A 16187-nucleotide genomic window follows, 5' to 3' on the forward strand; every position below is an offset into this window, starting at 1 on the left:
CACTGTGCTGCCACCTACTGCCAGGTACTCCATATAAGCGACCTCAGTAGTCATTAGACATCGTGAGAGAGCAGAATGGGACGCTCCGCAGAACTCACCGACTTCGAACGTGGTCAGGTGATTGGGTGTCACTTGTGTCATACGTCTGTAGCGAGATTTCCACACTCCTAAACATCCCCAGGTCAACTGTTTCCGATGTGATAGTGAAGTGGAAATGTGGAGGGACGCGTGCAGCACAAAAGCGTACAGGCCGACCTCGTCTGTTAACTGACAGAGACCGCCGACAGTCGAAGAGGGTCGTAATGCGTAATAGGCAGAAATCTATCCAGACCATCACACATGAATTCCAAACTGCGTTAGTACCCATTGCAAGAACTACGACAGTTAGGCGGGAAGTGAGAAAACTTGAATTTCATGGTCGAGCGGCTACTCATAAGCCACACATGACGCCAGTAAATGCCAAACGACGTCTTGCTTGATGCAAGGAGCGTAAATATTGGACGACTGAACAGAGGAAAAACGTTGTGTGGAGTGACGAATCACGGTACACAACGCGGCGATACGATGGCAGGGTGTGGGTGTGGCGAATGCCCGGTGTACGTCATCTGCCAGCGTGTGTAGTGGCAACAATTAAATTCGGAGGTGGTGGTGTAACGGTGTGCCCGTGTTTTTCATGGAGGGGGCTTGCTACCACAGAAGAGGCCTACATTGATGTTTTAAGCACCATCTTGCTTCCCACTGTTAAAGAGCAATATAGGGATGGCGATTGCATGTTCCAACACGATCGAGCACCTGTTCATATCACTGCATGTGGCGGAGTGTTTACACGATAAGAACATCCCTGTAACAGACTGATCTGCACAGAGTCCTGACCTGAATCCTGTAGAACACCTTTGGAATGTTTTGGAACGCCGACTTTGTGCCAGGCCTCACCGACCGACATCGATACCTGTCCTCAGTGCAGCACTCCGTGAAGAATGGGCTGCCATTCCCCAAGAAACCTTCCAGCACCTGACTGAACGTATGCCTGCGAGAGTGGAAGCTGTCATCAAGGCTAAGGGTGGGCCGACACCATATGGGCCGACACCATATTGAATTCCAGCATTACCGATGGAGGGAGCCTCGGAATTTTAACCCAGATGATCGGATACTTTTGATCACATAGTGTATCTTGTTGTTGTTGTTGTTGTTGTGGTCTTCAGTCCTGAGACTGGTTTGATGCAGCTTCTTCATCTCCCAATATTTACTGCAACCTACGTCCTTCTGAATCTCTCTCCAATGCTAAATTTGTGATCCCTTGATGCCTCAGAACATGTCCTACCAAGTGGTCCCTTCTTCTTGTCAAGTTGTGCCATAAACTCCTCTTCTCCCCATTCTATTCAATACCTCCTCATTAGTTATGTAATCTACCCATCTAATCTTTAGCATTATTCTGTAACACCACATTTCGAAAGCTTCTATTCTCTTCTTGTCCAAACTATTTATAGTCCACGTTTCACTTCCATACATGGCTACACTCCATACAAATACTTTCAGAAACGACTTCCTGACACTTAAATCTATACTCGATGTTAACAAATTTCTCTTCTTCAGAAACGCTTTCCTTGCCGTTGCCAGTCTACATTTTATATCTTCTCTACTTCGACCATAATCAATTATTTTGCTCCCCAAATAGCAAAACTCCTTTAGTACTTTAAGTGTCTCATTTCCTAATCTACTTCCCTCAGCGTCACCCGACTTAATTCGACTACATTCCATTATCCTCGTTTTGCTTTTGTTGATGTTCATCTTATACCCTCCTTTCAAGACACTGTCCATTCCGTTCAACTGCTCTTCTAAGTCCTTTGCTCTCTCTGACAGAATTACAATGTCATCGGCGAACCTCAAAGTTTTTATTTCTTCTCCATGGATTTCAATACCTACTCCGAATTTTTCTTTTGTTTCGTTCACTGCTTGCTCAATATACAGATTGATTAACATCGGGGAGAGACTACAACCCTGTCTCACTCCCTTCCCAACCACTGCTTCCCTTTCATGCCCCTTGACTCTTATAACTGCCATCTGGTTTCTGTACAAATTGTAAATAACCTTTCGCTCCCTGTATTTTACCCCTGCCACCTTTAGAATTTGAAAGAGAGTATTCCAGTCAACATTGTCAAAAGCTTTCTCTAAGTCTACAAATGCTAGAAACGTAGGTTTGCCTTTCCTTAATCTTTCTTCTAAGATAAGTCGTAAGGTCAGTATTGCCTCACGTGTTCCAGTATTTCTACGGAATCCAAACTGATCTTCCCCGAGGGCGGCTTCTACTAGTTTTTCCATTCGTCTGTAAAGAATTCGTGTCAGTACTTTGCAGCTGTGGCTTATTAAACTGATTGTTCGGTAATTTTCACATCTGTCAACACCTGCTTTCTTTGGGATTGGAATTATTATATTCTTCTTGAAGTCTGAGGGTATTTCGCCTGTTTCATACATCTTGCTCACCAGATGGTAGACTTTTGTCAGGACTGGCTCTCCCAAGGCCGTCAGTAGTTCGAATGGAATGTTGTCTACTCCGGGGGCCTTGTTTCGACTCAGGTCTTTCAGTGCTCTGTCAAACTCTTCACGCAGTATCGTATCTCCCATTTCATCTTCATCTACATCCTCTTCCATTTCCATAATATTGTCCTCAAGTGCATCGCCCTTGTATAGACCCTCTATATACTCCTTCCACCTTTCTGCTTTCCCGTCTTTGCTTAGAACTGGGTTTCCATCTGAGCTCTTGATGTTCATACAAGTGGTTCTCTTATCTCCAAAGGTCTGTTTAATTTTCCTGTAGGCAGTATCTATCTTACCCCTAGTGAGATAAGCCTCTACATCTTTACATTTGTCCTCTAGCCATCCCTGCTTAGCCATTTTGCACTTCCTGTCGATCTCATTTTTGAGACGTTTGTATTCCTTTTTGCCTGCTTCATTTACTGCATTTTTATATTTTCTCCTTTCATCAATTAAATTCAATATTTCTTCTGTTACCGAAGGATTGCTACTAGCCCTCGTCTTTTTACCTACTTGATCCTCTGCTGCCTTCACTACTTCATCCCTCAGAGCCACCCATTCTTCTTATACTGTATTTCTTTCCCCCATTCCTGTCAATTGTTCCCTTATGCTCTCCCTGAAACTCTGTACAACATCTGGTTCTTTCAGTTTATCCAGGTCCCATCTCCTTAAATTCCCACCTTTTTGCAGTTTCTTCAGTTTTAATCTACAGTTCATAACCAATAGATTGTGGTCGAGTCCACATCTGCCCCTGGAAATGTCTTACAATTTAAAACCTGGTTCCTAAATCTCTGTCTTACCATTACATTATCTGATATCTTCTAGTGTCTCCAGGATTCTTCCATGTATACAACCTTCTTTTATGATTTTTGAACCAAGTGTTAGCTATGATTAAGTTATGCTCTGTGCAAAATTCTACCAGGCGGCTTCCTCTTTCATTTCTTACTATGTTTCCTTCTATTCCTTTCCCTACTCTCGAATTCCAGTCACCCGTAACTATTAAATTCGTCTCCCTTCACTACCTGAATAATTTCTTATCTCATCATACATTCCATCAATTTCTTCATCGTCTGCAGAGGTAGTTGGCATATAAACTTGTACTACTGTAGTAGGCGTGGGCTTCATGTCTATCTTGGCCACAATAATGCGTTCACTATTCTGTTTGTAGTAGCTTATCTGCACTCCTATTTTTTTTATTCATTAGTAAACCTACTCCTGCATTACCCCTATTTGATTTTGTATTCATAACCCTGTATTTACCTGACCAAAAGTCTTGTTCCTGCTGCCACCGAACTTCACTAATTCCCACTATATCTAACTTTAACCTATCCATTTCGCTTTTTAAATTTACTAACCCACCTGCCCGATTAAGGGATCTGACATTCGACGCTCCGATCCGTAGAACGCCAGTATTCTTTCTCCTGATAACGACGTCCTCCTGAGTAGTCCCCGCCCGGAGATCCGAATGGGGGACCATTTTACCTCCGGAATATTTTACCCAAGAGGACGCCATCATCATTTAACCATACAGTAAAGCTGCATGCCCTCGGGAAAAAGTACAGTTGTAGTTTCCCCTTGCTTTAAGCCGTTCGCAGTAGCAGCACAGCAAGGCCGTTTTGGTTAGTGTTACAAGGCCAGATCAGTCAATGGTCCAGGCTGTTGCCCCTGCAACTACTGAAAAGGCTGCTGCCCCTCTTCAGGAACCACACGTTTGTCTGGCCTCTCAACAGATACCCCTCCGTTGTGGTTGCACCTACGGTACGGCTATGTGTATCGCTGAGGCACACAAGCCTCCCCACCAACTGCAAGGTCCATAGTTCATGGGTGGGGGGACTGGTCTCATACAGATACCATTTTATGTATATAGATTGAATCGGTGAGTGAAAATTTCTACTGACGTTTAGGTATATTAATCTTCTCAGGGAGACCGCCAACTACTTGGTTCAACTGCAAGTTTCTGTTGTGATTTGGATAGGTGCCTTGTATCTGATTGGCGACGTTTCTCTCCAGAAAGGAAAATATCTGGCGAACACTATGTGGTCAAAAGTATCCGGACACCCCCAGGAAGATACGTTTTTCTTATTAGGCGGATTGTGCTGCCACCTACTGCCGGGTACTCCATACCAGCGACCTCAGTAGCCATTAGACATCGAGAAAGAGGAGAATGGACCGCTCCGCGGAATTCAAGGACTTCGAACGTGGCGAGGTGGTTGGGTGTCACTTGTGTGACAGGTGTGTGCGCGAGATCTCGACAGTCCTAAACATCCCTAGGTCCGCTGTTTCCGATGTGGAGATTGAAAAATGGAAAAACATTGTGTGGAGTGACGAATCACGGTACACAATGTGTCGATCCGATGGCAGGGTGTGGGTGTGGCGCATGCCCGGTGAACGTCATCTGCCAGCGTGTGTAGTGCCAACAGTAAAATTCGGAGGTGGTGGTGTAACTGTGTGGCCGTGTTTTTCATGGACGGGGCTTGCTACCACAGAAGAGGCCTACATTAATGTTTTAAGCACCATCTTGCTTCCCACTGTTGAAGAGAAATTCTGGGATGGCGATTGCATCTATTAACACGATCGAGCACCTGTTCAAAATGCACTGCCTGTGGCGGAGTTCTTACAGGGCAATAACTTCCCTGTAATGGACTGGCCTGCGCAGAGTCCTGACCTGAATCCTATAGAACACCTTTGGGATGTTTTGGAACGCCGACGTCGTGCCACGCCTCAGCAATCGACATCGATACCTCTCCTCAGTGCAGCACTCCGTGAAGAATGGGCTGCCATTCCCCAAAAAGCTGACTGAACGTATGCCTGCGAGAGTGGAAGCTGTCATCGCTAAAGGTTGGCCGATACCACATTGAATTCGAGCGGTACCGAAGTGGGGCGGCACGGACTTTTAAGCCATTTTCTGCCAGGTGTCCGGATACTTTTGATCACATAGTGTATCTTACTGAGTCTTTCACGCTCGCGAAAGCTGTGGGGCGTGAAATTCCTCTACCAGCTGTACGCGCACAAACGCTGATTGGTTTCGTGGGGGGGGGGGGGGGGGACAGGTGAAGGCTGGCCGCGACTTGACGTCAGCTGTGAGTGGTGAGTGGTGAGTGTTTGTTACAGTGTGGGAGGTGTCCTCGGGCCCGGAGCGGTGGTCGCGCTGCACCGAGGGCCCGTGCCGCTGCCGCCCGGAGACGCTGAGCCTCAGCTGCTGGCGGATGCAGCTGCGGGAGCTGCCGGCGCTGCAGCTGGTGCCGACCGACGCCCGCGCCATGTGAGTCTGTTTGTCTGCGTGCGCGCTCTGCGGGACGCGCTCGTCGCAGTGCGGGGTGACACAGAGAAACGGCAGCATCTCCACAGTCCAGTAAAAGTAATCGAGGAAAGAAATTACATTCGTAGTAGCTGAAACCTTTGCAACACCTCCGTTTTTATCCCGACCTGATCTGATCGAATAGCAGCCCAATATTTATTATTAAAATGACCGCGAACCTAATGGGGCTGGTAATCGGAATTGACTGCTAAGGAAGTTGTTACTTTCCACTTCTTCCTCTTTCAATACTACACTCCTGGAAATTGAAATAAGAACACCGTGAATTCATTGTCCCAGGAAGGGGAAACTTTATTGACACATTCCTGGGGTCAGATACATCACATGATCACACTGACAGAACCACAGGCACATAGACACAGGCAACAGAGCATGCACAATGTCGGCACTAGTACAGTGTATATCCACCTTTCGCAGCAATGCAGGCTGCTATTCTCCCATGGAGACGATCGTAGAGATGCTGGATGTAGTCCTGTGGAACGGCTTGCCATGCCATTTCCACCTGGCGCCTCACTTGGACCAGCGTTCGTGCTGGACGTGCAGACCGCGTGAGACGACGCTTCATCCAGTCCCAAACATGCTCAATGGGGGACAGATCCGGAGATCTTGCTGGCCAGGGTAGTTGACTTACACCTTCTAGAGCACGTTGGGTGGCACGGGATACATGCGGACGTGCATTGTCCTGTTGGAACAGCAAGTTCCCTTGCCGGTCTAGGAATGGTAGAACGATGGGTTCGATGACGGTTTGGATGTACCGTGCACTATTCAGTGTCCCCTCGACGATCACCAGTGGTGTACGGCCAGTGTAGGAGATCGCTCCCCACACCATGATGCCGGGTGTTGGCCCTGTGTGCCTCGGTCGTATGCAGTCCTGATTGTGGCGTTCACCTGCACGGCGCCAAACACGCATACGACCATCATTGGCACCGAGGCAGAAGCGACTCTCATCGCTGAAGACGACACGTCTCCATTCGTCCCTCCATTCACGCCTGTCGCGACACCACTGGAGGCGGGCTGCACGATGTTGGGGCGTGAGCGGAAGACGGCCTAACGGTGTGCGGGACCGTAGCCCAGCTTCATGGAGACGGTTGCGAATGGTCCTCGCCGATACCCCAGGAGCAACAGTGTCCCTAATTTGCTGGGAAGTGGCGGTGCGGTCCCCTACGGCACTGCGTAGGATCCTACGGTCTTGGCGTGCATCCGTGCGTCGCTGCGGTCCGGTCCCAGGTCGACGGGCACGTGCACCTTCCGCCGACCACTGGCGACGACATCGATGTACTGTGGAGACCTCACGCCCCACGTGTTGAGCAATTCGGCGGTACGTCCACCCGGCCTCGCGCATGCCCACTATACACCCTCGCTCAAAGTCCGTCAACTGCACATACGGTTCACGTCCACGCTGTCGCGGCATGCTACCAGTGTTAAAGACTGCGATGGAGCTCCGTATGCCACGGCAAACTGGCTGACACTGACGGCGGCGGTGCACAAATGCTGCGCAGCTAGCGCCATTCGACGGCCAACACCGCGGTTCCTGGTGTGTCCGCTGTGCCGTGCGTGTGATCATTGCTTGTACAGCCCTCTCGCAGTGTCCAGAGCAAGTATGGTGGGTCTGACACACCGGTGTCAATGTGTTCTTTTTTTCCATTTCCAGGAGTGTATAATACTGGATGTATGGTAATAAGGAACACGAACACAGTTTTACTAGGTTTGTTTATAAATTAATAAATCTTCTGCTACCACTCACGATTTTTTCTTTATTTTACTATTTGCACGACGCGTTTCGAGAAATAATTCCCATTTTCAAGTGCGTTTTTTATGTCTGTTAAGCCATTTCTTTTGATGTTGTCAGTGTGTGTGAGTCGCTTCATTTTGTTGACTTTTACTGTAATACATAAGAAACGCGATTTTTTAGTTGGGTATCAATTCTTTCTGTGAGGTTAGTCACTAAAGTTTGAGAACAATTTATCCACTAACCTCACAGAAAAAATTGATACCCAACTAAAAATCGCGTTTCTTATGTATTACAGTAAAAGTCAACAAAATGAAGCAGACTCACACACACTGACAACATCAAAAGAAATGGCTTAACACACATAAAAAACGCACTTGAAAATGGGAATTATTTCTCGAAACGCGTCGTGCGAATAGTAAAATAAAGAAAAAATCGTGACTGGTAGCAGAAGATTTATTTACTTATAAACAAACCTATTATATCTACAGTCGCAGGCTTTCAAAAACCATTTATAATGGATCAAATCAGACAGTTTTACTAATTACGAACTTATATTCTTCTCAAAACACAAAAAGGAGTCAGCCAATGGCTTCGTCGCACATATCTAATTACGCCTAATCTCAGTACAGGCTTCCTTCATTTGCCATTATCGTCACACGCTAATCCATCTCTGCATCCGACACTGCAATCCAAGGTTAGGCCGGCCCGGTAGACGCGAAACTAAATATTGGCACTAGGAACGTCACTGATCAGTTTTATAAAGATACTTCATCACTTTCCCGGTATTTATTTATAATTTAGGGGTCTAACCACGGCGATGGTGACACCCTTCTCGGTTAAAAACCCTGTATTCCAATAATGTCCCCCCCAGACACACCATTCTCGCCAATCACTCTAGCGCATCTCGACACTCGCTCTCGCAACATGTCACAATCGATTGTTCGCCCTATCGACCTGTTCCGAGTGCAAAGTTATAGTAAGGGCCTACGGACCCCTTACTCCTTACACCTTAAAATTTTGCCATTTAACAAACACTGATGGCATTTATCATTTTTTCAAAAAATTACGTCGTTTAAGTGGCGTCCTCCTGTACGAATACATTCGTGAAATTTGCTGTCGAGATTCCTCATTGACCGATGCGACATCTCAGCTGGGGTACCGTGAATTGCACCCCAATTCTCTGTTCTAACTCATCCAGGGTTCTCGGTCGAGTCGTAGCCCCACAAAAAAAAAAAAAAAAAAAAAAAAAAAAAACCACGAAGGGATAACTCTGGCGATCTAGGGCGCCAGGGAATGTCACCGAATCGTGAGATCACACGGTTCCCAAACAATTCTCGCACATATGCCAGTGATTGCCGTGCAGTGTGTGATGTCGCTCCCTTCTATTGAAACCAGCCTTCTTCAACGTTAAATTTTCCCTAAAGCCCTCGGCACACGGACCGTGCTGTCGAACGTTAACGTTGAGCGTGCCGAGTTCAACGTGCTGCTGAACGCTCAGGAAGATGCGCCTTGTGCACACGGTACGTGGGCTCCAACGTGGTACACGCGATCACATCGCACTCCAGCGACAGTCGAGGGATGTTTCTAGTTCGTAAATCACACTGTTTACTCAACGGGCGCGGGTAAAATTCCCACGTTGGCTCTATTAAAACGCACGCTTCCTCCATCGTCCACGAAAAGGAAAGTACCATGTCCAATCAATAAGGACACAGGCTTATAAAAGTTCCATTACAAACACTGCGTTACAAATCTGGAACAATTCTCCGCATAACATAAACATTATTTCATCATTCCCACATTTTAGTAAAACACCAAGGTCAGTCTTACTTGATCACTGTTCCTACCCAGTATCAGAATCTTAGCAACATGTCAATTACGAGCCGTAAAAGAAGAAGGGGCAAAATATCTTTATACAAGTAGCGCAAGCTGTCCTTTAGATTAAGCCAATCGAGCATAGTCACCCCTCAAAATAAGGTTAACTTGTATATACATAACATCAAATATTATAGTCTATATTTATATTAAACTAATAATACAGTATCAGAACCTAATAAAAACGCGAATGGCAGGAAAAAAAAAAGAAATTGGCTCTGTCAGGACGCGAACCACCGCCCCAACAAAACAACTCAGTGTAGGTCAGTGACGCTATTCATTACGCTAAACCAACATCACTGCTTCCAGGTCTAATCATAGTATCTCACCGTTACTAAAAACCTTAATCGCAGGTAATTATGTTACTAATAGAAATTTAATTATAACAAATTGTACCAAGAACAATGCGTTTTGGGTGGATCTTCAGTGTGTCGCTGCCTTCAAACAGCCTACTCTCATAATACGCAAGTTAAATAATTCTTTGGCTTCGAATATGATGTTTCACATTATTTTATTGGATCGAATCACACAACTAAAAACGGGTTTTCCAGTGATTCTCAATTTGCTGGTGCTCAGAAGCGGCATATATATACATATGGAGGCTTGAAACGAATGCCAATATGGCGCCTCACAACTCTGTACTGAAGGGAGACGGCGTGCTTGTAACGTAGGTGGCGCTGTGCCATCTCATTGGTTAACGCTCAGACGCACGCTCAGAATATCTGACATGCCAGATACTGCTCTGCACGTTCGGAAAGACTGCCGAGCGTGCTACTCCACGCTATGACGTCAGAAACTCGGCACGCTCAACGCTCGGATGCACGGCCCGTGTGCCGACGGCTTAAGACATTAAGTCTCTAATTTATCTACGATAACTTTGAAAGTTGAACATGTGAGTTAAAATCTACGCTGTGGCTGGGACTCGAACCCGGGTCTTCTCGGATATTAGGCAAATATGCTGACTATTACACCACCAAAGCATTAACGTAAACATAGCTGCACGAACTATCCAACCAGTTAAAATCTACGCTGTGGCTGGGACTCGAACCCGGGTCTTCTCGGATATTAGGCAAATATGCTGACTATTACACCACCAAAGCATTAACGTAAACATAGCTGCACGAACTATCCAACCCAAGTACCTCCCCAAGACAAACACTAATTCACATCTCGCCTTATATTGTCACTATTACCAGGGCTCTCCGACACTGGAATAGAACCCTTGCATTGGACGTCATGGGTAAAGTGCTGTATTAGGTGTGATCGTATAGAGCTTAAATTAAATTTTCGCTGAGACATTTAAGTCTCTAATTTATCTACGATAAACGAGCCCCAACCGCAGCACAAATTTCAATTCACTTCTTCAGCTTCCAACATTATCGTTTGGAAAGTTGTTCAATTCAGGTGTAACGAAAATTCGTAACATCTCCACGTAACAGTCGGCATTCACTGTTGTGTTTCCCTGTTGATTTGCGAAAAAATACGGCCCGATGATCCCCTGCGATGAAACTCCACACCCCGTACTGTCACTTTACTGGCGCGTAAAGGGCGCTCGTGAACGTAATTAGGATTTGTGTTTGCCCAGCAACGATAGCTCTGTTATTCACATAACCTGTGACATGAAAATGTGCCTCATCTGACATCCACAACGTGTTTACAAATTCATCGTCATTATTTTTGTTACCATTTGTTGACAGAATCCTAATCGTAAACGGTAACCGTTCTCCTTCAGTTGTTCCACCATTTGTAGTTTCTACGGATGAAATTTTAAATCAAGATGAAGAATTCTGCGAACACTCTCTCGGGACATTCCAACCACTGCTGCTCCCTTACGAATTGTTCGCCTTGGGCTCGTAGGGGGTAAGACAGACTCGCGTACAACATCAATGTTCGCTGGACAAGCACACTTCTTGGTCGTCCTGTTCGTTTCTTCTTGACGGCAGATCCAGTCTATTGAAAGTTATAAATCCAAGATTTTATTGCGTGTTTCGACGGAAGGGCATCATGACGTCCTAAATTACACTCCTGGAAATGGAAAAAAGAACACATTGACACCGGTGTGTCAGACCCACCATACTTGCTCCGGACACTGCGAGAGGGCTGTACAAGCAATGATCACACGCACGGCACAGCGGACATACCAGGAACCGCGGTGTTGGCCGTCGAATGGCGCTAGCTGCGCAGCATTTGTGCATCGCCGCCGTCAGTGTCAGCCAGTTTGCCGTGGCATACGGAGCTCCATCGCAGTCTTTAACACTGGTAGCATGCCGCGACAGCGTGGACGTGAACCGTATGTGCAGTTGACGGACTTTGAGCGAGGGCGTATAGTGGGCATGCGGGAGGCCGGGTGGACGTACCGCCGAATTGCTCAACACGTGGGGCGTGAGGTCTCCACAGTACATCGATGTTGTCGCCAGTGGTCGGCGGAAGGTGCACGTGCCCGTCGACCTGGGACCGGACCGCAGCGACGCACGGATGCACGCCAAGACCGTAGGATCCTACGCAGTGCCGTAGGGGACCGCACCGCCACTTCCCAGCAAATTAGGGACACTGTTGCTCCTGGGGTATCGGCGAGGACCATTCGCAACCGTCTCCATGAAGCTGGGCTACGGTCCCGCACACCGTTAGGCCGTCTTCCGCTCACGCCCCAACATCGTGCAGCCCGCCTCCAGTGGTGTCGCGACAGGCGTGAATGGAGGGACGAATGGAGACGTGTCGTCTTCAGCGATGAGAGTCGCTTCTGCCTTGGTGCCAATGATGGTCGTATGCGTGTTTGGCGCCGTGCAGGTGAGCGCCACAATCAGGACTGCATACGACCGAGGCACACAGGGCCAACACCCGGCATCATGGTGTGGGGAGCGATCTCCTAGTGCACGGTACATCCAAACCGTCATCGAACCCATCGTTCTACCATTCCTAGACCGGCAAGGGAACTTGCTGTTCCAACAGGACAATGCACGTCCGCATGTATCCCGTGCCACCCAACGTGCTCTAGAAGGTGTAAGTCAACTACCCTGGCCAGCAAGATCTCCGGATCTGTCCCCCATTGAGCATGTTTGGGACTGGATGAAGCGTCGTCTCACGCGGTCTGCACGTCCAGCACGAACGCTGGTCCAACTGAGGCGCCAGGTGGAAATGGCATGGCAAGCCGTTCCACAGGACTACATCCAGCATCTCTACGATCGTCTCCATGGGAGAATAGCAGCCTGCATTGCTGCGAAAGGTGGATATACACTGTACTAGTGCCGACATTGTGCATGCTCTGTTGCCTGTGTCTATGTGCCTGTGGTTCTGTCAGTGTGATCATGTGATGTATCTGACCCCAGGAATGTGTCAATAAAGTTTCCCCTTCCTGGGACAATGAATTCACGGTGTCCTTATTTCAATTTCCAGGAGTGTATAAAAACGTCGAAACTCCCTGTGCGCCGCTATCAAACTATCACTGTTTTTAAAACATTTTTATGGCTAACGCATGCTGTTTTCCGTTCCACTGTTAAATGATTTCTGAAATGGCGGACTGCTTACTCGCTGTCACGAACCCACAGTGCTGCCACCTGCCCATGGCTGCCACTACTCATTCTAAACATTCCCGTTATTCTGTGTCACCCGGTATAGATGCGCGTATGTATTCTAAGTCAACGTTACATGTACGAGCGCAAAATAATTTTATATAGTCTCATGTCGAGTGCTTAAAGGTGCTCCAGGTGTGAGGCAAGTTTACGCACTATGGGACCAGGTGTACGAATATCAAAGAACACAGTAGAGGCTAAACAAAGTACAAAACAAAACTTTTCAAAACATGTTTATTGGCAATAAAAAATTACAGTCTTACTTACTCCAACTAACATGGTAAAACACAACAATGTTATGTAATAAAATAATAAGCAACCAGTCGCATAAAAGAAATTTAATTTCTTGACCGGTACTGAGTGCCCTTCTTCAGAAGGTTTTGTTTATCGCATTATTTGCGAGGGTCAATCATCAAGTGCATACAACACAATGGAATACACCTAAAAATATATATACAGGTACAATAGGTAATACAATACTGAATCCTTTAACACAATAAGAGCTCTTAGATGCCTACATGTAGTTCGCAGTGTCTACATAAAACTAGTACAAAGAAGCTTCTTGGTACTAGTCCACAGTGTCTGCATAAAACTTCGTCGCTGCCTCGGAGATGCTGTGTCCCATCGCTCGCGCGCCGACTATAAACACCACGTTCAAACTTACTTAAATCTTGATAACCTGTCATTGTAGCAGCAGTAGCCGATCTAACAACTGCGCCAGACACTTGTTGTTTTGTATAGGTGTTGCCGACCGCAGTGCCGTATTTTGCCTGTATTTGAATAGCCGTGCTTACACCAGTTTCTTTGGTGCTTCAGTGTGTATGACATAAACGGTCGTATCTTCTGACTGAATTGGCTTACAACCTTAAGTTTTATACAGAACTAAGGGACGATAGACCTTACTATGTGACATGCATTTCAACTTGATTCGTCTACCCGTTCATGACGTGAAGGACTTAACTACTGCAGTAACTTTCAGGCTTTCAAATTATGCAAATGGACCTTGTAGAGTAGAATAATCTCCTGAAGCCGAACGAATATTTATTTCTTCTCAACTTTGAAAGATGTGTTTCCTAGGAGCTTCGATGTTTGAATAGCAAAATTTACTCACCTCGCACAAAAACGCAAATACGGAGCACATTTCATAAATAATGCACCTGCTGTGGATGCTTTGATACAACAACAATGAAAATTACGTCTGATGTGATTGCAAGGTTGAGGAAGGCGCCCGTGTATTTGTTTTTTCGCTGTGTACTCTAACATAAAATTGGCGAGAGGTAGAAATGGACCCTGCACGTGTCTCAAGTACTGTGACTGTTGAGGACCAGAGATCGTACATGACGATCGAAATTTTACGCCTCAAAAACCCGACAGAAATCCACAGTACGTTAAGTGAAGTTTGTGGTAAATTTACGGCGGACGTAGTACAGTTTCACGTTGGGTTTATCATTTTCGTGGTAATAGTAGGAGCGTAGACGACAGTTCAAGACCCGGGAGGGCAAAAACGTCAACAGATGAACGACGTGTGTAACTTGTGGCAGATGCTCTTGAAGAAGGTCGCAGTGCGACTTTTGAGGAACCCTCCTAAAGACACGGAAATTTCTTCAGCATCAGTATTCCGCATTCTGACAAATGATCTTAAGAAGAGACAAATTTCTACGAGATGGGTTCGACACCGTTTGACTGGTGAAGAGAAGCAGAAACACCTGGACATGGCAAACTTGTTCAGACAACCATTGGAACGTAAAGGTCAAGGATTCTTATGTTGAATTGTCGCCGTTGATGAAGCGTGGACTAGAAACTTTGGACCGGAGATGAAATCACAGTGCCATGAATGGAGAGCTGCAAATTCTCCACGTCAAAAAAATTTCGCCGCGCTCGATCAAAGCTCAAGCAAATGATGATTTTTTCTGATGATCACCAAAGAAACATATCATCAAGATAGACAGAGGCCCTTTGGAACAAGTGTCACAGCTGTGTATTATCGTAACTTCGTGCAAAACCTGCAAATAAAAATGCACAAAACACAACCTCAGTTGCTGGAAGCTGGGCCATTCCGCGACAGTGCTCGCCCGCATATCGGCAATGTTGTAGCCCTGGAACTGCGTGAATACAGGTGGGAAGTGTTTCACATCCTCTCACCAGCCCCCCATATACGTGGACGTCGTTATCTTTCTCTGGAAGAGCTTTCTATCGCCGTTACCCGAGACATTCGACAGGTGAACAGAAGTGGTATCCTGAGTGGAATAATAAAGCTTCCGAGATCCAGAGATTCAGTCAAAGACAAGCAGGGAGTCTACACTGGAGGACCGCAGGGAGAGATATTGAAAAAAAGAAAACATGTAAGTAAAAAAATTAGAGTGCATTATTTATGAAATGTCCCTCGTATGTTCTTCGCACTGAAATGTTTACTCAACTGGTGCCGCAAAGTTCGTGAGAGTCCTAACTAAATAGCAGTACTAGTCTTCGACGGTCGGTAGCGCTCTAGAGAGAATGGTTCCCGAGAAACGTGCTCCGAGTAAACGTGCCCCGTTGCGTAAACCTGCCCTGGTCTTCCCCGCTGACCGTTGTGCCAGTACCGGAGCTTCTTTCCAGTCCATTCACTTATGGAGTGTGGGAAGAGTGACTGTTTAAACCATTGTGTGCACGCTGTATGTATCTAATTTTTTCCTCGCGACTCCTATTGGAACGATATGTACTCTGTTGTAGCATATTGCCTAGATTCATAATCTGCAGCTCGTTCTTGAAACTTTGTAAGCAGGTTTTCCCAGGATAGGTAGCGTCTGTCTTCAAGTGCCTGCCAATTTCGTTTGTTCAGAATCTCTGTGACACCCACCCTCGGGTCAAACAAACTTCTGACCTGAAACTTCCTGGCAGATTAAAACTGTGTGCCCGACCGAGACTCGAACTCGGGACCTTTGCCTTTCGCGGGCAAGTGCTCTACCAACTGAGCTACCGAAGCACGACTCACGCCCGGTACTCACAGCTTCACTTCTGCCAGTACCTCGTCTCCTACCTTCCAAACTTTACAGAAGCTCTCCTGCGAAACTTGCAGAACTAGCACTCCTGAAAGAAAGGATATTGCGGAGACATGGCTTAGCCACAGCCTGGGGGATGTTTCCAGAATGAGATTTTCACTCTGCAGCGGAGTGTGCGCTGATATGAA

General features: G+C 46.6%; 1 protein-coding gene across 1 annotated transcript in view; it reads left to right on the forward strand.

Moving 5' to 3' along the window:
• The window catches only part of LOC126101591 (carboxypeptidase N subunit 2), a 213005-nt gene that overhangs the window by 5539 nt on the left and 191279 nt on the right, over positions 1 to 16187 (forward strand). Inside the window, exon 2 of the mRNA XM_049912270.1 lies at positions 5644 to 5794. Within this exon, the coding sequence (XP_049768227.1) occupies positions 5739 to 5794 (56 nt within the window). The 5' untranslated portion in view covers positions 5644 to 5738. The remainder of the gene's footprint in view (positions 1 to 5643; positions 5795 to 16187) is intronic.

Source organism: Schistocerca cancellata, chromosome 9 (assembly GCF_023864275.1).
Source record: "Schistocerca cancellata isolate TAMUIC-IGC-003103 chromosome 9, iqSchCanc2.1, whole genome shotgun sequence".
NCBI lineage: Eukaryota > Metazoa > Arthropoda > Insecta > Orthoptera > Acrididae > Schistocerca > Schistocerca cancellata.